At 28.1% G+C, this 23,058-nt stretch overlaps 1 protein-coding gene across 1 annotated transcript in view; it reads right to left on the minus strand.

Moving 5' to 3' along the window:
- LOC148234141 (dipeptidase 1-like) overlaps nt 1–23,058 on the minus strand; it is a 172,353-nt gene that overhangs the window by 49,871 nt on the left and 99,424 nt on the right. The window contains exon 8 of the mRNA XM_088187289.1: nt 16,019–16,103. Within this exon, the coding sequence (XP_088043415.1) occupies nt 16,019–16,103 (85 nt within the window). The remainder of the gene's footprint in view (nt 1–16,018; nt 16,104–23,058) is intronic.

Consider the following 23,058-nt stretch of genomic DNA (forward strand, 5'->3'; position numbering starts at 1 on the left):
ATTTTTTTTAATGTGTATTTCGCTCATTATAGAGTATCACAAGGATCCAATTTTTATCCTCTATCAGTGACATACGTAGCGTCCTCAAAAATAACATTATTATCTGGATTTATAAAGAAGTACTTCTTGTTGTTAAAAGAAAAATCTCCCAATTTATTTTTGCTTGGTAAAATCAATTGCATTTTCAAAGTGGTGTCTACTCAATAAAACCTTTCTGGAAGTTACTAAGAAATGGTGTTAAGAATCCGTCAATGCTCAGCGGCTTTCAGCTGCGAAATTTAGATCCTTTACAGCAGGTATGAGCAACCTATTCTCGTCTGGGGCTGGATTGCCATTCTTTCTTCAAAATATACATCCACACATACTACCATCAAGGCATTTTATAACGTGTGGGGTAGTAAGTAGAGTCTCCAATTACTCGAACCATTAACTACTCGAGTATCGAATATTAAAATTTTAAAATACTCGAGTACTCGAGTACTTTCGAGTATTTACCAAATGTACCAAAATAGCTATTATTCAAATTCGTGCATATATATATATAAATAAATAAAATAATTAGTATGGTAATTTTTACAATTATTTTAACTTCACGAACATACTTTTTAAAAACAATAATGCAAAAAGTGTCTCGAATTTAATATTTCTGCTAACCTTTGGTTTTATTATTCCCGTTATGGAAAAACCCCTTTCCGTTGCTGTTGATGTTGGTCTTATTGTCATTAACGCGTTGGATAAGGCTTCTAATTTATATCTGTTCGCTTTTTATAGATATACAATTTTTTGAACTCTCTTTTTATGTTCTATTCTTTCATTCCCTTCTCTGCTTTTCTCTTATTTCCTTCGACTATTGACAAAATAGCATTTTGTAATTCTTCTTGAATAGATTTTTTTTCTTAACAATATACAATATTCTACTCCTTCTGATTAATGCGAAGAATTTAAATCTATATTCTTCGAAGATGTATTTGGGTGAATCCCTTTCACTCTAGAGCTAAACGGTTCGCAAATAACTGACTTTACTTTAAATGCCTTTAAAACACACAATTGTTTTGATTTATATTTTAAGCTGAGGGATCAGTATAAACAATTTACTACACTTCACGCTACAACTGCATGGTCATAAAACCTAAAAAAAATTTTTTTGATATTTAATATTGTTCATTGCCATAAATTAGATAAGTCGGGACTGTCGAACAGAAAACACAAAAGAAATTTCTCCGTCGTACCCACTAACATAGCCGACGACCGGAACTATGCAACTATGGAACTATGAAAAAATTATACCTGATAGTAACCGCTCTAACTCGGGACTTCGGGCATAAACGCCAAATAAAAGCAAAACGTTAACCTTTACCGGACCGAGTTAAAGTAATTTTTGTTTCTGAAATATTTCAAAATTTTTTAATTTCGAGTATTAATCGAGTAATTTTCATAATACTCGATTATCAAGTACTTGAAAAATAGACAAGTATACTCGAGTATCGAGTACTCGATTACTCGAATTGGAGACTCTAGTAGTAAGTGAGCATCGTATGTAAAAAATACAGTGATCTCTTTACGCCAAACTAATATGGGTGATGAACCTCACAGTTATGGCTATCTGAATCTTACGGTGGAAGGCTTAATCTTTTTCTAAGATTTTATGAATCATGCCTAAAGGCTTAGCGGGAAATCATCCCAGCATATTCCATTGAATGGTGTAACTTGAGAAGACGTTGTGTAAATAAGTATTTTGAATTATCCAGCTATTCATACATCATTAGATAAAGGTGAATTTATAAAAGAATATGTCTACGGGCTTTATCGGGCCATAATTGTATCTGCCGTGTCACAACCCTCTCCTCATTGGAGATCAGCCTTAAGTATTAAGGGTTGCAAAGCTCGCTGACAAATCACAAACATGCAGCGATCATCACAAATGTTGCACTCGTTTCTTCATACAATGAAAAGTGTATACGACTCTAGAAAATATCATTATTTGATTGACATCTTTTTGAGGCGAATTGTGCAACGGGAATATTGTGGCCTTACGATACTTTTTGTATTCCGGTGATATGTTGTTTCCCGTGACTGTTTCACAACAAAGTCATGTTCTTTCAATGCATCGGAGAATAATTGCGTGTTATTTAAGTGAACCCTTTTTATCTAAGCGTAACGAGGGCTTTTGTGTGGTCCCATCCCAGCCTAATTCATCCATAATATTACGAATGATCATCATTGGTCGTGGTCATTAACGCGTATGTTAAATAAAACTTGTTTAAATAATGGTGCTAATGACGCATGGCAGATATCTGTCAAGTCATTATGGTCAGATTTGTAATAAAAAATTAAATAAAAATTTTATTTAAGTTTTAGTGAACCATTTAATGTTTTTCATGAAGTTGATCTTAAGGATCTTATTAAATAAAATATATTTTGAAATTTGCAATATTTTAAGTACAACTTATAATTCACGGAATTCTAGTATATTATTTGTTCTGTTTATAAATTAAAATATATTAATATGTTAATGAATTAAAATTTAAATCTGTTTGCTGCTACACGTGATATGAAGTTATGATGCTAGTATGTGTATAAAAGTTTGAGAAGCGATGCGCTGAACCATTTTTGATCCGCGTCAAGACGTCAGGTTTAATCTCCGGTGAAATCCTCGGTGCGCCGCGCAAAAATAATGGCGATCGTGAACAGAAAATGTATTTACAGAATCCACCTTCTTGCGGCCGCCCTTTTGTGGGGTCAGCCTAGATGGGTCCGTTTCAATGGTTAACAAAGGCGACCGCCGCACTCACATCAAACATACCGGGCCTTTATAAGCGTGACCCTCGCGGAAAATTTATCCTTCACGCATTTGGCAATATTTCCAGTCAAGTGTGGAACCCGTGGGATTAATTAAAGCCTAACAGGGATCAAAATTCCTCTTTTTTAGAGGTGGCGTGCGAATTTATGGCCCGGAGGCCGGTAATTGAAAAAGCGTACGGGCGAATTTGTTAATTAAAACGAAGCCTACCTTTGATTTTTTTGGATTAGGCATTTTTTTATTAAAAAACATTTTTTCGGCCATATTTGCATACAGAAATAAAAATCAGTAACGAAATTTTTAATATCTAAATATTTAAAAAATTGAATAATACTCCGTATTTAAAAAAATATTATTCTATAAATATATATTAATAATTTTGTCAAAGTGCATTTCAAGTAGTAATAAATGATTATTTGATAGCCGAAGATACAAATATGATAAAATAATACTGTTTTGATAATATGAGCTCTTGAATATAATGTCGAGCAATAATGACTTAGAAATCTTGCAAACGATAATATTTAAAAATCGTGCAGAGAGCCTAGTATTGAACAATAGCCACTACAACTTTCAAAAATCGGTATTAATTATTAATTAAATATAAATTTGTCATATAAAAAGACATTTTTTTTAAATAAGCATTAAAGCATAGATTAGAAATTATTTTACAGTGACGGTAAAGTTCAAGAATTACTAAAATTATTCATTAAGTCTATTATTTAACTTTCGTACAATATTTTCAACAGATTACCACTGATGTATTTTCAGCTATCTTTTCATCAAGAGGTGTAGCTGAAAAATCGATATTTTTTATAATATACTTTTTGTAACAGCTTTTAAACATTGTTTTATTTTTAAATCAAATCAAAAGTCAAACTTATATAACGTTATTATATAAATATCGAAACTTAGTTAACAATTAATATTACCATAATTGTTCTTGATGAATTATTTGTTTTAGCTAAATTTATTTACAATTTTGTAAGAGTAAATGCATGTTTATTTTAATTAATGAAATTTGTATAAACATATAAATCTGTTTTATTTCATCTATAGGTCAATGAAGGTGATCAACTTTTAGTGGGTCACGAAAAACACCGCACATTTTTGATATATAACAAAGTCATCTATGCCTTATTGTTTTACAATTTAATAAAAAAAATATTGTAAAGAAAAATGTATAATTAAAATTAGGATAAAAGAGAATTATAGTGATATCATCCAGTTTGTAATCCGATTATGATTACGTTTTAAATACACTCGAATAATAATCAAGTTACCTAGAATTGAACGTTACAGGAGTAGATACGTAAAAAATAAGTTTAGTATTTTTTACATTCAAAAGACTTATTAAAAATAAAAGCTCAAAAGATTAAGCTTAAGATTATTTTAATATAAGACAATAATAAAACTCTAAGTTTTCCCTCTAAAAAAATTTTTCATTAAAGCACTGAGTCACAGAGATGCTACAATGCTCCCTTATTTAGCTTTTTTTAATAATAATAATAATGTATCACTAGAAATGTATTACATATAGAGCAACAAATAAAAATGACAGCTTTACCGTGCCAGTCTTTTTAAATTTCTTGCTCAGATGATTTGATTATTATCTGGAAAGAAATGACAACATTGAATGATATACAAATAATTGCTTAATCTTGGTTAAAAATATAACCTATAACACTAATTTGATCATAAAGAAAGATTCTTTCTAACATAAAAATATATGTATTACACTCTAAAGAGATGGTATATATTAATGGAATATTTAAAATAATCTGAAAATGTGAGTTGGAAAAACATCATTGAATGCTTTGTTTGTAATCAAAATTATCTGTGTTTTTAATACTTAAATGATGCATATATCACTTCTAATGTTACTTAAACAGAATAAGGGAGTGATTGTAAGATACAGGGGTGTAACAACTATGTTGAATGGGCAAGCAGCGCATGCGGCCCAAGAGGATTGTCAAATATGTATATGTTAATAACCCAAGACAATCCATTCATACAAAACGGAAAATTTAAATAAAGTCTTGCCTCAAGTTTTACATGATATATCTTCTGAAATGCTGTTTCGTTATATATTTTTAATGATTATGCATATCCAGAATTCAATACGCTTTATAAATTGAATCCGGTGAGTCATCGACTTCCAGTCATTTTATGACATTCCATTTTAAAACGTTTTAACGACAGGTCGGTATTTTTTTCTGCCTCACATCTCTTTTTATCAATTTCCTGTTTCAGTCAATCGTTGTTTATATTAAAATTAAAATAAATTAAATTGATTAATTATGGTGGTTTGAAATGTTATGTATTACTGAGATCTAAGAAAAATTTGACTATTGACATTAAATGACACAGTTCTTTCCAAAATCACATTGAGGCAATTTTACGATCGGTCAAGGTATCGAAGAGCAAATTCATTACAATGCAAATTTTTGGAAACGCTTGCTCCGTATAACATTAATGTTGGCAAAGAACGCTTTGGCTTTCCGAGACCACCGAAAAGATAATTATTCTGGAAATCTATTGAGCCTAGTTCAATTATTCGCAAATTATTGCTTCGTTATGAAACATATAATATATATGTCGTCTGGTTCGATAAAATATTGAAAAAAAAATCAAAATGATATTATACATTTCCTAGGAGATTATTTACAGAAGGAACTAATTACAAAGATTAATTAATTTTATGCTTTAATATTGAATACGATACAAGACATTAAAAAAACAGATCAATTAAGTATCGTTATACGCCGTATACATATAATTAGAAAGGAAAACCAACAACCAGAATAATTACAAATTAACAAACAATTTTATGATTTTTTAAGTTATAAGATCAGCAGAAAGAATTACAAAGCAAGTAATAAAGTTACTTAATAACATAAATAATCCAGTCGAGAAGTGCCATAACCAGGATTAAGATGGTGCTAACTAGAGATTGCAATACTAGTAGAACCGATACCGACAGTACCGGTATTGGGATAAAAATTGACATTCGGTAATACCGGCATTAAAAAATGAAATAATAATAATAAGAAAAATACATTATATAAAATCCGTACATCTTATTTGCTAAAAACGATATATCCATGCATTGTAATTATGAAATACATATTCCTTGAAAGCAAAAACGTAGAATAAAATAATGTTAATTGTAGGTGATTAACATAAGTATTTTTATCGGGGTAAGATATTAAAGTGGAATAATGTTATTCGTTTTAGTCCTAAAACGCCGAAATTTTAGTCCTCCTACCTATGCAAAAAAATCACAGGCCGATATTTCAGTGCAAATTAAAAAAATAATAATTTAACATGATCGATATTTTTGTATATGTGCAACGTGTCAGCATAAAATAAATATATTTGCTATTTCTCAGGTAAATCTAACGGTACAATTCCCAGTATTTATATTATATAACAGAGAAATGACCACGCCTATTTTTTATGATATGGATGGCTGGCGAAGTGAAAACAAATGCTGATTCCTTCTACTATTTGTAAATTTTTTCTTGCATTCAGACACTCCACAGAATATTTATCACTAAATATTGTTGTAAGTAATAGCAATAAGTAAGTCTCAATAAATTATATCCATCAGAGAATATATGTGCAAAAAAAAAAAGATTTGGTGCTCGAATTAAAAAAAAAATATAATTAATGAATTGAAATATTAAATATATCAAAATAATAGTTGCCGGGGTATACGAATGCTTTGGTTTGGTTTATAATACAAGCTCTACATGAGCTAATCATGAGAGCTCTACTCGGAATATTTTTACGGTATACCGGTATTGAAAATACAGGTATTATGGCAATCTCTAGCGCTAACGTAATGATCGGTGTTTATAGTAGATAACAAACAAGAATTAGCAATATCCAATCTAATGCAGAGTAAGTACATTGCGCTACTCATCGTTTTAATTAATTAATGATAGCCTGAATATTTGCAGAGAAATTTCGTTATTTTTTGCAGCTCTCCAGAGAATATATAAATTCTTCGGAAATAGTATTAAAAGGTGTGATCTTCTTTCCAAATAGATAACAGTTCATATTGGCAGTACATTTGCTATATAATGTAATTATTTAAACACATATTAAAATTAATTTTAAATCTACAGAAAGAAAAAAGAGAGAAGAAGCCTTTAGAATAAAAAAAAATGTAGAGTTAGACGAAGCGACTGAGTGTTAAATCGTATTAAAAGCAATATAAACAATATGATAAGTTCATATGAAAAAATAAAAGACTTGAAGTGGGGGCTGGATAATTACCATATGATACTTTTAAGAACTGAGTTTCAATTATCATTTTAAAAAAGAAGAGTAATTATTTAAAATTGAAGCATTTTATTACATTATTTATAGTACAAAAAATAAACGTTTTATGCAAACAATTAAAAAATGTTTTTTTGCAACCTAATAAAATTGTTAAAATGTCAGATGTGGATATTGTAAATCAGTGCTCAATGTCAAAAATGTTAATGGACCAAATAAAATTTTAAATATTTAAAGTGATAAGATTATTAGGAAATGGTCTTTATTTAACGACGTCGATAAAACAGTGTATTTACTTATTGATTTCAAAGTATAATTGTTTGGAAAGCAAATTCTCTCAAGTGTATACAACTACTTTATTATTTTTTACTTTGTCAGATAAAATAGCAAAATAAAATGAATTATAGATTTTTAAATAAATTTAATTAAGTTACCTAAACTTAGTAAACTTAGTTCTGCATGATGAAGATTACAAAATTTCATTGCAAGACTTAATTGCAGAATTTGCAGATGTAAAGAAGAGGGATAAGGACATTTAAATCCTGTAAATTTATTCATTTAAATTTTGTAACAAAAAATAGTAATGATCTTTGCTAACTTTAACGCCACTATGAAGGTAGCAAACATTACATTATTCACAAGACGGCTTTGAAACTTTTATATCGACTAAAAAGAGTTCGAATTTAACAGATGTAATAGCCCTCAGAAAATATTCGGATTTAATAGCTCTTACTGATTTATAAAAAAATAATAAGAGATTCTCAAAAGAAAATAAGAATCATAATTTTTTAAATAAATAAAATAATATTTGTATTGTAAATATATTTGACAGATTATTTTAAAACTTATTCGCGTTTTTAAATTATCAATGCTCTTCCCCTTAGCATTAGCTCAGATAATCAAGAGTATGCTGTATATTAAATTTTTCAACCTTGAGAATGATAAAAATGCGAGATCAAAATTCCCTGTTATTATATAAATCGCCCAGCACTAGAGATGTATTGCGTAATGACGCTAATCATAATACGCTTATATTTCCTTTATTACGTGTATATTAACGCGTTCAACACTCGAGAAGTAATTGTTTTTCGATTGCGGATTATTTTGTCGTCGTTGTACACAATAATTAAATGCGTATGGCAATTTTGTGGCTCTGGGTAAACTCGAGGTTCGATTTGAACACTTTCCAATTGATAAGGGAACGCTCAGTGAAGAAAGAGAGAGAAGTGTATTGATTTATGCGGGACGCTCACCAGAATTACTTTGGAACTTTAGAAGAACTAGGGGTATTTATGCGCGAGGGGATAATAGCATGTAGAAAGAAAATCGCTTAGTCCGTAAAGTACCCTACGGTATATTTTTTTTTATATGCACTACGAAGGTACTCAAGATCACTTTGGAAAGTTTGGCGACAACAAACGTTAGATACGGTCGGATTATTCCGCTTTAAATGTGTATGAATATAAAAAGGGTCGTCAAAGTTTGTTAGGGACAACTTTTTTTGATTAAGTATTAGTGGTCAAAGTTGTTTTTAAGAATCATTGATAAATCCTACGCTAAACCTAACATTACATTTTTAAGTTTATTAACAAAAATAATGCATATAAATATTATTTTATTATAGCAATATCCAACTACCTTTTTTACAAAAAAAACTTAATAGTTCGTCGACCAGATTCGTAAACTAATTTAAAAAAATATTGCGCTTTTTAAAGTTGCATACTATCTTACGTGGGATTTTTATTTACGAATTTTCAACTAACATGAATTATATGTATCGAATGCATTTATTTGGATGGTCAATATGAGTGAACTTTTATAAAATTCGAAACTTGCAGCTGTTCAGCTGAAATAAATAAGTGGCATGTATATTTGATATAGACCATTTGCGCTTGGCATTTTCCGGGTATTTGAAGTGCCTCAACTTATGTTACCGTTTGTTTTCATACAGCATCGACTTTCGAGTTAAAACCAATAAAAACAATATTTTTTAATGCTTATAAAGTTTTATAGTACTAATTGAACATACGCATCAAGGGATTTAGTGCCATGAACACCATGCCCATAGTACCCTAATATTTTTTGATTGTAAATATATTTGTAAGAATATTATTTAAAACAATAAATAGACCTTCTAAAATAATAAGTTTTTCTCGTTCACATTTTCTTAGAATTGTGCACACATACTTCAGGTCTTAAACATATTTCATTGTTTAAATAATCAAGCAATGCAATTGGTTCACCAGCATTCGCATATGTGATTCACCAGAGCTGTCCCGAATCAAGAATATAAGTGTGACGCTCTGTAATATTAGCAGACGATTACACGATTTGAGAGAAGACGATCACACAAGTCAAAATTAAGTGATCAAATAATTCAAGATGGAAGCCAACTAGACCAGCAGATATTTCGACACGAAATTTTTAATGTATACGTTTTCATTTTTCATTAAATTGTATTATATTTTTATACTCATGCAGAATTACGATTATAAATAATAATAAAAAATAAATAAAAAAATATATAAGTGAATCACTTTTCTTCAGGCTATTCGATCAGCACGTTAGTAAATTACACTTAATTACAATAAACTGTTATTTTCTGTAAAGTCTTCTTTAGCATTAAAACCTGATTATCCATCCATAAACATTTCGAATGTTTTCTTACTCGTATTCATTAATACAACTTACAATTTATTTAATAAAGATATCATATCGTCTTTAAAATATTTTTGCTTTTATGTCAATCGATTAAAAAACAAGTGTGCAATTTACACTTGGAATCATATAAAATATTATTGTACGATTTATTTTCTAAAAAACATGAATTAAAGATTATCATATCATATAGTATATCGATCACAAATTTTCATTTACGCAATTAAAACTTTAATTTATTAATTGCAATGGATACGCTGAGCAAGCGTAAAATGATCCGACAGAATTAATTACGCAATACCAGGCCATTTTGGATAATTTGCCGTCTGATTGAATGTTATCTGTAACAAATTTTCAGTGAAATATAATTTAAATGACGATAACTCAGCGGTCAATGGCTTAATGAGAAGCCCTTGAATATGAGGGCGTCCGATAAAAAAGAACGAGGGTTACAGGTTCGGTAACATTTTTAAACTCGTTTGGATCGACTGTTTATTTTAAAACTATAATTGAAAAAAAATATATTTTTTTCGATTTTACAATAACAATGATTTTTTATTATGTAATTCAGAATTATTTTGCCAAGCAGTTGATTGTTATACTATTTTACAGTTAGTCAACGATTCCCAAATGATTTCTAATTAAATGGTACTTTTATTGTTTGAACATTCCATCTTTTAAAGTAGTTAACTTTGAACTGTTAAGTAGTAAGCAGGTATTTTTAAACCTTTGTACTGTGGCCTCAGTTGATCTTTGTTTAATGATATAAAATACCCCTTTACCTAATCGGGGTATAATGGGAGAAATTTCTCCTCTAGAACAATATCTACGAACTGCATAAATTTCAGATAAAAATAAATGCAACAGCTGCTACAAAAATATAATCATGCAATTTATAGTGACATGTTAGATGTGAGACAATGCCAAAGATGGTTTAAAAATTTAATATGGTATTTTTGATGTTATATATAAACCTTGTAGTGGATTACACAAAAATCATTAAAAAAAGCAAAGATATTAAAAAAAAGTTGGATTTCTCGGGAATTTTCCGATAGCTTTAGAGCATCGAGGATCAGTACTTTTTGCATAAAAATAACAAATAAACGAAAAATGGGTCATTTATTCGAACGTCACTAAAATAACAAAATCTATCTCACGCAGAAAGAGCAATTCTAACAACTAAATCCAGATTGCACCTTTAAAATGCTTCTCTTTATGTATGGTGTATTTACATCATAATAAAGTGGTAAAACAAGGACGGATTAGAAAGAAATCCTGCCTAGTAATAAATTAAAATAACAAAAATTTATACGCAAAGCACTTAAGATTAAAATTAAAAGCAGTAATTGTGTTTTTTACCTGAGAAATATTAATTTAACAAGAATCAATATAAATAATAATTAATGTATCTATAAATGTAGTGTTTAACGTTTATTCTACAAATATATAAATAAACGAATTTAAGAAATTAACAGCTTGCTAATTACACTTAAAAGTCAAATATGCCCCGCGGAATTGTAAAGGTCGCCGACCTCTGTTGAGGCATATTTGGCTTTCATGCCTCAATAGGATATCGACCCTTATTCTATGATACCACGCAATTAGGGATTATTAAATTTTCTAAGAAATTCCCTTCATAATTATTTTAATAATAATAATATGAAAATCTTATTGAAACATATATTCTTATACTCAAGACTTGATATTTGTAAACTAACAACATGGATTATTTTATAATCACATTTTAATTAATTTAATAAAAGCCCAATTACTTTCTGCAATAAAACGCTACTGTAAATACTAATCCATTATAGATTTAAAATTGCGGGTTTTATTTATATTAGGTAACCACAACATAATTGTGATTTTTTTAATGAAAAAAATTTTTTTATGGATTAAAAATATTATTTTCTTCTTCGGCTATAACTTTCGCAAACCTCTCGGTGTATTATTTAATTTTATTAGCATAAAATGTTTGAAGCTTTGATTTAAAATATTTCGATAGCTCCTTTTGCACATCAATTTTTTTTCGTTGAGGAAATGTTACATCGATCGAACTAAATAATATTTGGAAAGAGCAAGGTCTGTAAAATAATATGGATAAGATATTTTTACAGCCAAGTTCCTGGATTTTGTTGAGAAGCAATTTCACATCCAAGATTATTCTATTTTTAAACGATATTTAACATTTTTTATATAATATCTAATGAATCCTCAACCACTTTACAATTTTTTTTTAAATTAGTATATTATATACAACATGCAATTTTGTATAAACTGTTAGCATCGTTAATTTTAGAGGAAATTTTATTTTTAAATATCGGAATGTGGGGTGCAAATGTGCACCAACATTAATATAACAAAATACCTACTCTGCCAAACACGACTGATTATTAAAACTAAAATTTAAAAAACCTTGCTAAACCTAAAATTTATTAAGCCTTGATTAAGCAGATAAATTTCAATCACAATAATAGCATTATTAATACGAAAGATAAATTAGATCTTAATATTTCTTACGATTAAGGCTTTTAGACATTTGGATCTTCGTTAATTATAACATTAAAATCTAGTCTTTATATTCTGGCACGCCAACATAATAATACAGTATCGAAATACAATGAATGTTTTACAAATTTAACAGAGCTGTAACGAAGCACTTAATAAAATTTCGTATTCCATCAGGCATCGCGCAAATACTCTATTGAAAAAACAACAATTAGCGTGTCACGAGCTCAGTACCCAAAAGTTTTTTTTCTAATTAAGGGATTTCTAGTCAAAAGACATATAATTTTATGTAACATTTTGCCAATTTGGAATTAAATATAAATGTTAATCAAATGATTTATCTATGTTTATTGTAATGTTAAGACCGTAGCAATATGTACCCAAAATTATTATTTCATTTATATATGGATACATGTATTTTAAATTTAGATTGATATATCTTGTAGAAAAATAACTAGTGGCGTAATTTAATTACAGTAGTGCGACTTTGATAAAGTCAAGTTTTTTTTCACAATTTCGTAATATCCTCCGTAGATTTTAGCGATTTAAAAAATGGTAAATTGAAACATCAATATGTACAAATAGAACGTTATAGTAAAAATGGAACAAATAAATAGAATAAAATTGGCCATCGTTGTGAAAGCAACGCAAGACTACAATATATACCCAATTCGTGCTCTGGAATAATTTATTTTATTCAATGAAAAGAAGCGCACCTTTTTGTAGCAAGTTGCAAAGTATTGCTCTTATTTTAAATTATCTGGAATATTTTAACTGGCGTTTTTTATATTTTTTTGTCTTTAAAGATAATTTTTCTAATGGTCGGGTAAAGTTAAAAAAACCCTGTACTAAAAATATAATATATTCTAACATGGGATGTAAGCTTTAGTAATGACTTATCACAAAATCATCATAATTCATCAATAGGACCTAGAGATGAAAATAAGAGCTTCAGAAAAAATGAAACGTCATCGATAGCGAGCGCTAATGGGTTAACTGGGTTGCAAAACTTTCTTTTAAAAGTTCGCCACATGTGTATTATGTATATGTACAAAAATATATTGTACATATATATATATATTGGCGACGCGTTTCGCATCGTCGGTTTTTCTGCGAGTCTGTCATATGACAACTTCAGATAACGTATTGACGAATACTCATTTTGGTTATTTATGTCTTTCTCGTTTCTTTTCGTCTTTCTCCTCTCGCGTCGTTTAACATTATTTCAGCTGACACTACGAGAAAGAGGATTGTTTTTTACGTTTACATTTACACTAAAAAACACCAATGATCATCGTATTTTTTTTCTTATTACGAAATTATCATATCGCCTAGTATAACTTGAATTGTTGCATCATTATTTTTTAATTACACGTACAATTTTTTATCGTAGTCTCCGATACATGGAATTAGTGCATTAGTGTGGTTTCGCAAAATATTTTTCTAGTATTTTTTAGTATGAAAATGCCAATGATCTTAGGCTTTTTTTAAGATAAGTATAAAGAAGTGTATTATATCATATTTTTAATGATACGCAATTTGGAAAAAATAGTATTACTAGATCTGAATAATTATTTGTATATACAGATTTTTGGGTTTACTGCGCTTTTACTTATAAATATTGGTCTAAGGGCCGCAATGGCAGCAAGCAAAGTTTAATTTAATTTGGGAGTCCAGGTTATAAGTCTCGATTTCTATTCTACCTAAATGCCCTGTTTACTTTGTCGACGAAAAGATTGTCCACGTTTCGTAAACATAATTGCCTCAGTATTATTCTATTTATTTTTAAGTGTCTACCTCTTGAAACCTTTGTAATTTATTAGCGATTATTTTAATAGCGTAGGCATACAAACATAAACGCGTATTTAAATTTTGAGATATCGTTCGTATATAAGATAAAAAAAAAGTTTCCAACAAACGTTCCCTAAGGAATTTCAGCTGGAATTTGACGCAAGTGTTTATTATTTAACATCATGGCTCCTATAATTGTATTAGGCATATATTTATATAGTTTGTAAAGTAAACCGTGTCGAAAGTCTTTTCTATATCTAACATTAACAACCCTATATTTTTTTCAATTGTAAAATGAGCGCATATATGCTCAGTAAAACTTATGTTTTGTCGAATGATTTCCACGGAAGCTTAACATTTTTTAAATATTTTACTAAATTACGGTAATAAACTAATGTGGCGATAGCTATTTGGAATCGTAGGATCCTTATCGGATGAATTGTAGCGGTTTTCGAAATGGTAGGGAATTATATAAAAGATAAGCAAACAGGTCTTAACGTATTTAAGAAAAATAATCAACTAATGTCAAATTTTACATATTTATTTTATAATATAAAATTCAATCAAGACAGAATATTTAAATTTTTATCGTACTAATTGCTGTATATTATCATCTAAGATGAAAAAAATATATTTTGAGACATTCAATATTATTTTTGTGTACTATATATAACAGCTGACTTTCAAGGACTATAAAAAGTGTTTGGAAAAACGATCTTGGTTCGAGAGTATTTGCTCTTTTTTCCCTTGCTCTACCGATATTTTTTCTTCGGATTAGCACCTGTTCGATCAATGGAACACTTTTTAAACGTATATGTTTAAATAAAAAATCTAAGCGTCTCTCTCGAATTTGGTTTTAAATATTAGTATTGTTAACTAAATAAGTATTTTTTGTATTTTAAAAATTACGCAACTAAGCATAAGAATATAAATTAACAATGAACATTTTGGCCCCACAAATATTATAAAAATACTAAAGAACTTATTTCCTAGATAGTTCTATTTTTAAATAATATTATACAATTGCGAAATTGCCAATATTAATTTAACGAAATATTTTTGATACTACAAAGGTACGATACATAAAATATTTCAATATCAAATTTAGTAATTTATCAATTTAAAATTGTTCAGCGTTTTAGTTTTAACTTACTTTTTAGCTAATATTACCAGTTAAGATAACTGATATAAATTAATGTTTAAACCTTTTTAACAACTAATGATAAAAGTATAAGACGTCGGTTAATATTCGTGTATGTAATAACGATGTTGTAATAACTTAAAATAATACATATAGCACTACTTTTAAGTAACATGGAATAATTATATTTCGACAATTAAAAATAAATAAAACTTTTTTTAAGTTTTAATTGCATTAATCAATAGCAAAAAAATATAATAAACCTTAAATTATATTTAATTTTAATATAAAATGTGAATTTTTAGAATGAAAAGTTCGTTTGATATATTACAGAAATGTTTTACGCAATTAAAAATGAATGATCTTGATCCTTAACTGACATAAAAGATAAATTTATCATTTTCGGTTTTAAATCACAAATTACAGCATTAAGGCAGTAAAATTAAAACTTTAACTAAAAATGTCTAGATTGGTGTATGCATTTATATTTTTACTTGCATCCTGACTTTTAAAACAGTTTTAGTACTTTCACCATAAGCTATTGTATGTAATATATATTGTATTAAAGCTTTTAACGTATTACATTAAAAGCTGAACGTCATATTGATACACATATCACATTGAATAAACAATACAAATGTAGTCAATAAGGATAAAGATACATATGCAAATTAAATTTCAACTCGCTTTGTATGGAGCATGGGAGCCACGTATGCGAACAAAGTTGCCTCATTTTAATATAGTGCTGTATGTATTTTATGCTGCATATAATATATACATAACAAGACAGTTTTCAAATGCATCCAGGTGTACTTGATTTCGTATTTGCTTACCTGCGACATCTGCTAGAGTTGCGTTATCGCTGCATTTCACGAACGGTGGGTAGAAATTCACCATGATGATACTACCGCTGTCTCTCTGCAAATTAAATTTAATTTAATAACACAGTTAATTGACAAATACAAATCGTATGTATTTACTATAATATACTATAATATTGAATGCTAAATATATAGATTTTACGTCTAACCATTAATTTAAAACTGGGATTAAATTGAAGGTTAAATGGAAAAAAAAAAATTTTAATTAAAATTAAACGGCGTTTCTTTCTTAAGATTTTGAATTTGGACAATTTGAATGATCTTTTTATAAAAAAACTTTGTTTCATAAAACTTACTGTATGTGCATTATAATAATAAAAAATGAGCATTAAATAAATGCATAGAAGAAATTAAAAGATTGCCAATGTACTAGTTTTTTTAAGTATCGTATGTAAACATTTACTAGGCATTGAAAATGAGATTTAAATTAAACAATAGCAATGAAAACTTTTCGGTCGTAAATGTTCAATTTACGCAAAATCTGTATCGGCTTTTTCAAAATACGATAAGGCATAAATGATAATTCAGAATACGAACACCACATGTGTGACTATCCTAGAATTTTTCGGCATCGATTCTAAATAAGAATTCGTTATAGTGTAATATTTATATAAACCGATTTAGGATAATATATAAGATTTTTTTTAACAAAATCTCAAAGCACTAATTAATTTTTAATTATGAAATTTTGAATGGAAAGAATTATGAAAACTACATTTGTTAGAATATACTATTTAAAACGTAATTAATATTTTTTGCTCCTCAGAAAGAGTCTGTTAAAGATCAAGTTTCATAAAAGCATGTTAACATGCATCAGGCTGTACGAGCAAGTCCCCAAAAAGCGTGTTAATCGGCGCTTTAAGTGTTTAAAAATTATAATTGGTTTCGTTTTTCTTCTGAACAAGTTAGGTTCAAACATATGACTGAAATTTATAGATCAAAGAAATTTTGTCATTTCATCAAGAGCAATAAAGCTTTTTAATATACACTTAACCGTAAAAGTCAAAACGCGATATTGCGTAATATAATAATAAAGCAAATCTCAGGCGAAGCCGTGTAATAATATAAATAATATAAATTTATAATTTAAAGTTATAATTAGAAACACAGAGCAATTTTATATTTTAAAAAATCCATAATTTTATTTCATAGTTAAAAAAATGTTCTCATAGCTAATAATATTAATGTAATTTAAGATTGTATGGATATACATATAAATATACATGTTTAGTTTGTCGTAATTAGGGATTCTGAAGTCTCGGGTTTTTTCGATTGCCGGGACTCGAGACCCAAATTTTTAAAGTCCCAGGAATTCCCGGGACTCGAGACTTTGATTATTTTTCGTATAATCATGAAAAAAAATTGAATTATTATTATTAACTTTTTATTATAAACTTTAATTAATTTATTATTATTAACTTATATTATTTGTGTTATAGGTACGATAGGTGAAAATTAATTGAAACAATTTAAAAACACTTTATTCGATATTTATTTAAATTTAATTTATTACAATTTTTTTAATCGAAATATTTATATCAATATTAAGTTAAAACCTTTACTTTTGTAAGGAAAAATATGTTTTTAAAAACACCAAGGCGTTTAATGATGAATCACATAGCCTGTTCCTGGTTTTTGTGGCAAATATTCCAGATGTAGAAAAAACTCTCTTGCTTTCTGTAGATGTTGGTTTATTTGTAAGCAATGATTTGAATAAAAGCTCTAGATTCGGAGTTCGCTTGATAGTTGAATCTAATATCTGAAACTCCTTTTTAAAGTTGATTTTTTTATTTCTAGTCGTTGAAATATTTTGATGGTTCGTGCGACAGAGTTGTATTGATTTCAAATATTCTTTTTAAAAGGAAATTAACAATAATTTCGGAAGTTAATAAAGTGGCATCTCGACGACTTAGAGCTTCAACTGCCAGTTTTATAGGAGTGAGTACTTAACAAATATTTTCCAATACGTGAATGTTCGATTCATTCCAAATTTGGCCGATGCCAAGATCAATTAATGATTTTCTAAGGCAATTTCGAAATTTCAACTTTCAAAATCTTGAGATCATGGGTAATAAGGAATTCCACCTTGTCTTCATATCGAGACATAAATTAAGCTCGACATCAAATTAGCTCTTTACATATTTTTGTAAAATTGCACTTTGGAAAGTCTCGAGTCCCGGGTTATTAATTTTTAAATTCCCGGGACTCAAGACAGCACAAAATCTTTAAATTCTCGAGAATAAATTCCCGGGTTGTCTTGACACAGAATCCCTAGTCGTAATCACTTATATCTTACAAAAGTATTGTTTTTACCGGACCAACAGCATGGGTTTGGTTTTGCTCGTTCTGCTGTTACTAGTCTTTTACTAAAACCGTAAATAAATCTCTCGTTATGGGAATTCAAATAGCCGTCGTATATAATGATTTTAAGAAGGCGTTCGACAAGGTTTGTCATAAGTTAAAAATAAAATATTTGAGCCTTGATTTCCTGGATAATCCCGGATAAAATGAGCAATCCTAGACAGTTATAACAGAAATAAATATGTTAGTAATTTATTTGTGTGTCTTAGATCTTTAAAGAGCCGCGGACTTAATAGTTTAGGTACTAAATTTTAGTAAAAGTAGTTTACTCACATATTAATTGCACCTAATTCTAGTCCATATTGAAGCACCTTACCTTAATCTACGTACATAACATAACTATTAAATTTGTGCATTCGATACGCTATATCGCATTCAGTACCTTATGCTTAATAGTCGATCGTGTTTCAAGCAAGTTTTCGTATGTTTGTTTGTGACACATTACAAATTGGTTTGAAAGCAAATGGATCGAATTTGAAAAAGCTCGCGCACCGTCGAATAAAACAATCTATTATTTTGGAGCTCACGTAAAATAGCGCAACTTGTGTTTTTTTAAAGTTAATATATTATACATTCAAAAATTTATTTATATATATATATATATATACATAAACATGTGCAGCTATTTACATATAACATATATATAACATACATATATTACAGTGCAGAGACCACAAACGACTTTCACAGGACCCATATAAATTGCTTTTAATTTATTTATAAATTAAAAAGTACTTAAATCACATGAGTAAATCGTTAGTGATTTTTGTAAATTGAATACTGTTGAATAAATTAAAATTTTGTATGGCAATTTTTTTACATTGGCCTATAAAAAAAATTAAACTAAGATGTTAAATCGAAGTTTTGAGAAGGTTTCTCGAGTTACTTTAAATATACATAAAATAAAATTTATTCATATAGTAAGTACTATATTTCTAGTCATATGTGTATTACGATAAAAAATAAAAATAGAATGCGATGGCAAAGCTATTTTTGAATGCGATGAGTTCTTGGTAGCGTTGCCATACGCTTCCTTCAAATCGATTGAGAGTGTTGTGCTTTGTTGTACCATGTTGCAGTGTGCCTTTTAGGTTCCGGAAATGTATTTTATTAATAATTTACCATTGATAATATTGAAATATTGTGAATAAAGTTTTCAATAGTATAAAAGTTTGAATGAACTAATATAAAATTGTGTTTTATATATACGAAACGTAAACAAGCTTTATTACTACCTTTCTAAGGTGCACAGTGTATAATTCTTAAACTTACACTTACACTACAAATTTATTTTAATTAAACACATTAAATGACTTGCTGTCATTGCGGCCTTTATACTGATATCTAATATAAAGAGCGCGCATATTACAAAAAAATAAAAATATTATGATCCATTTCAATATATGCCTGTTCTATGTGCAGTAACATCAGTAGTTATTTTTTTTCTAAATTAAAGTATTTTGAAAAAAGCTTTAAAAACAAATATCAACAATCAAAAGTAGTACACAAATATAATTCGCGTAGCCAAACTAACCTATAAATATTTTTAACAAAAAACCGAGTCTTAATGTTATGCCCAGAATCACAAATGCAAGGTTATTAAGAGCAATCTTTATGTGACACTTGTAAAGCTTAAATTTAGCCGGTATTTGGCAACTAATTTTCTAGCGTGGTCCGTCTCAAAAATATTTCAGTTTTCAATACCCGACTGCATGTCATTAATCAATAGGAGAAAGATCAACAGACCTAAATAACATTCCAGCAATAATCCACAACAAGAAAAATACTCGCATTTTTAAAATAAATATAGCTGACAGTCTTATTAACTACATTTAAGATTACTTTAAGATGCCACCGTCAGTATGTGAGCTATGTAAATCGTCACTGATTAGTTTTTCGCTCATCTGGACTACCACAGGGATACATACTGGTTCCCTTGCTTTTTTAGATCTACATTATCAACGTAATGCGACAATAACTCGAAATATTTATTATATACTGATGACCTATAAGCACAAATTCAGATTTGCTCTCTTTATAAAAATTCATTAAATCGCTATTTAACTGCGCAATGGAATTCTCTTATAACTTAGGCGGAGGTGTTTAAAGCAAAAATGACTTGGAAATGACGTTCGAGCAGAGATGGAGATTTTTTATGCACATCGCCAAAATTTGGAATAAGGCGATGATGATGCTCCACTTCACCAAGTTATTGCCAATACGAACCGCTAGTTTACAATGTTCTCGAATATGACTGCATTGGAATCCCAGATAAATAAGGTACTTAAGGTATTTAACATATATGGATCTACAAGTACGAGTCACAATAGTGATTTTTTCTAAGAACTTTGGATGAACTTTGAAAAGCATTTTATAAAGTTGCTTAAGTTTTAATTTAAGGCGTTTCTGAAAGAATCGCGATCGCGTCTTTTAATTTTTCCTGTTCCAAGCTTTCTTAAAAAGCTTGCTCAATAATATTTTCGGCGATAACGATGAACTAGAAAAAAATATGAGAAATGGTGCTCACTATTTTAGGCGTGCACAATGTTTTTTTTTACGTATTTATATAAGCATATGTTTAAGTTAACGTATTATATATGTATGTAAAATGTTGAACAAAACTTCGGAAAATTAATATCGTCATAATGATCAGAGTTGTAATAAAAAAATAAAAATACAATTTCAGAAAGAGCTGACAAAATCTTTTGAAAAAGTAAAGATACATTTTTTCCGAAGAAGAACATCGTCAAATATTATTTAAACGTCGATCTGGATTTTGCTTAGTTACTGTGAAACGATGCTGAAGAATATTATATTATTCGTATACTTAAGCATGCCAAAAGTGATTATGAATATAGTATTATACTTGTTGAGAATTATATCGAACAATGTAGTCGAAGGTACAGTGGTTTGTCTAAAATTTCGATAAACGATTTATCACTCTTTATGTGAATCGAGGTGACTTTTGTATATATTCACGAATTCTGTGAAAGCATCAACAATGTCCTTATAGTAGTCAAAAGTTTTTCCATCGCGATGCATCACTGTCGATGTAGATTACGCAAACCGTTTAAAATTGTGATTAAAAAATTACAATTTTATTTAGAAAAAAAGACTGAATTTTGTGATATTCTGAGGTGGGATTAAAGTGTAAAAAAATTATAATTTTTTAGGGAAATTAATTATTGGTATTTGATAATGTGCTTATTTAATTTCACATGTAAAAAAAGCAATTAAATACAGTATTTAATAAATTTGTTGGTTATAAAGCTAACTATGAATATTTTTTTCAATATAAATATATTGTAGATACATATTTTAACACGCTGTTGACAATGTTTGATTCAGTTTTAAAGCACATAACATTTACAATTTGCATGCGAACTTATTAAAGCATCACCTCCAATCGAGTTTTAAGTATAATAACCTTAACAAACTATAATAAAACAATACAGGAATAAATAAATAAATAAAAAATCAAAAATATAATGAATAATTGAAGAATTATACGATGCATCAATTTTTTTTACATGCTCTCAGCAAATTTATTATTTATTTATTTTATTAATTTATTTAGCTTAATAGCTAATCTTTACATCTAACAAATTTAGTAAATACATATAAAAATATATAAAAAAACACATAACAGAAAGAAAAAATAAAAATATACAATAATAAAGTCTTAATATTATAATTTATTTCTATATGTACAAAGGTGTTTTTTTATTCCATTTATAAAACCCGTTATATTTTTGCTGTTTTGGATTTCTCTTGGAAGACTATTATATAAATCAAAACCTCCGTACATAATTCCCCTAGCCGTACTCGTTTTCTTATACTTAATTATCTTTAAATTTTCTCTATTTCTAGTATTATATTTATGTACATCTTTATTTCTTATTAAATACTTATTAAAATATTTTGGTAACATATTATTTTCTAACTTATATATAAATACTAAAACATTCATACTCAATATTTCTTGAACATTCAACCATTCTAATCTATCAATCATACTTTTACAATTAGTTAATCTATTTTTATTTATGATTACTCTCATTGCCCTATTTTGTAATTTTTGCAACATTTGTTTATCTAATTTATTTAACATATTTAATAGTGTTGCACAATAATTAAAATGGGGCAATATTATATTATTGTAAATATTTTTTTTTGTATTTATACTTAATATATTTCTTATTCTAGATAATAAACCTATTTTTCTACTAATTTTTTTAATATGTAATTACAATGTTCTTTAAAATTTAATCTTGTATCAACAATTACTCCTAAATATTTTATATTATCCACTATTTCTATACTAGAGTTATTTATTACTATTTTGGTACTATTATCTAACACATTTTTATAAATAATAAACATAAATTTAGTTTTATTCTCATTTAATTTAAGTACATTATTTTTTAACCATATTTCTAATATACTTAATTCATTATTTAAATTATTTACAATTTCTTTAATGCTATCACCTATGCAATACATTAATGTGTCATCCGCAAATAGATGAATTCTACATTTTTTTACGTTATTAACTATATCATTAATATACAAAACAAATAACAATGGTCCCAATTTAGACCCTTGTGGTACTCCATAAGACACTAATTTCT

Source organism: Plectrocnemia conspersa, unplaced genomic scaffold, assembly GCF_051122295.1.
Source record: "Plectrocnemia conspersa isolate PC_06_02 unplaced genomic scaffold, ASM5112229v1 ptg000006l, whole genome shotgun sequence".
Taxonomy (NCBI): domain Eukaryota; kingdom Metazoa; phylum Arthropoda; class Insecta; order Trichoptera; family Polycentropodidae; genus Plectrocnemia; species Plectrocnemia conspersa.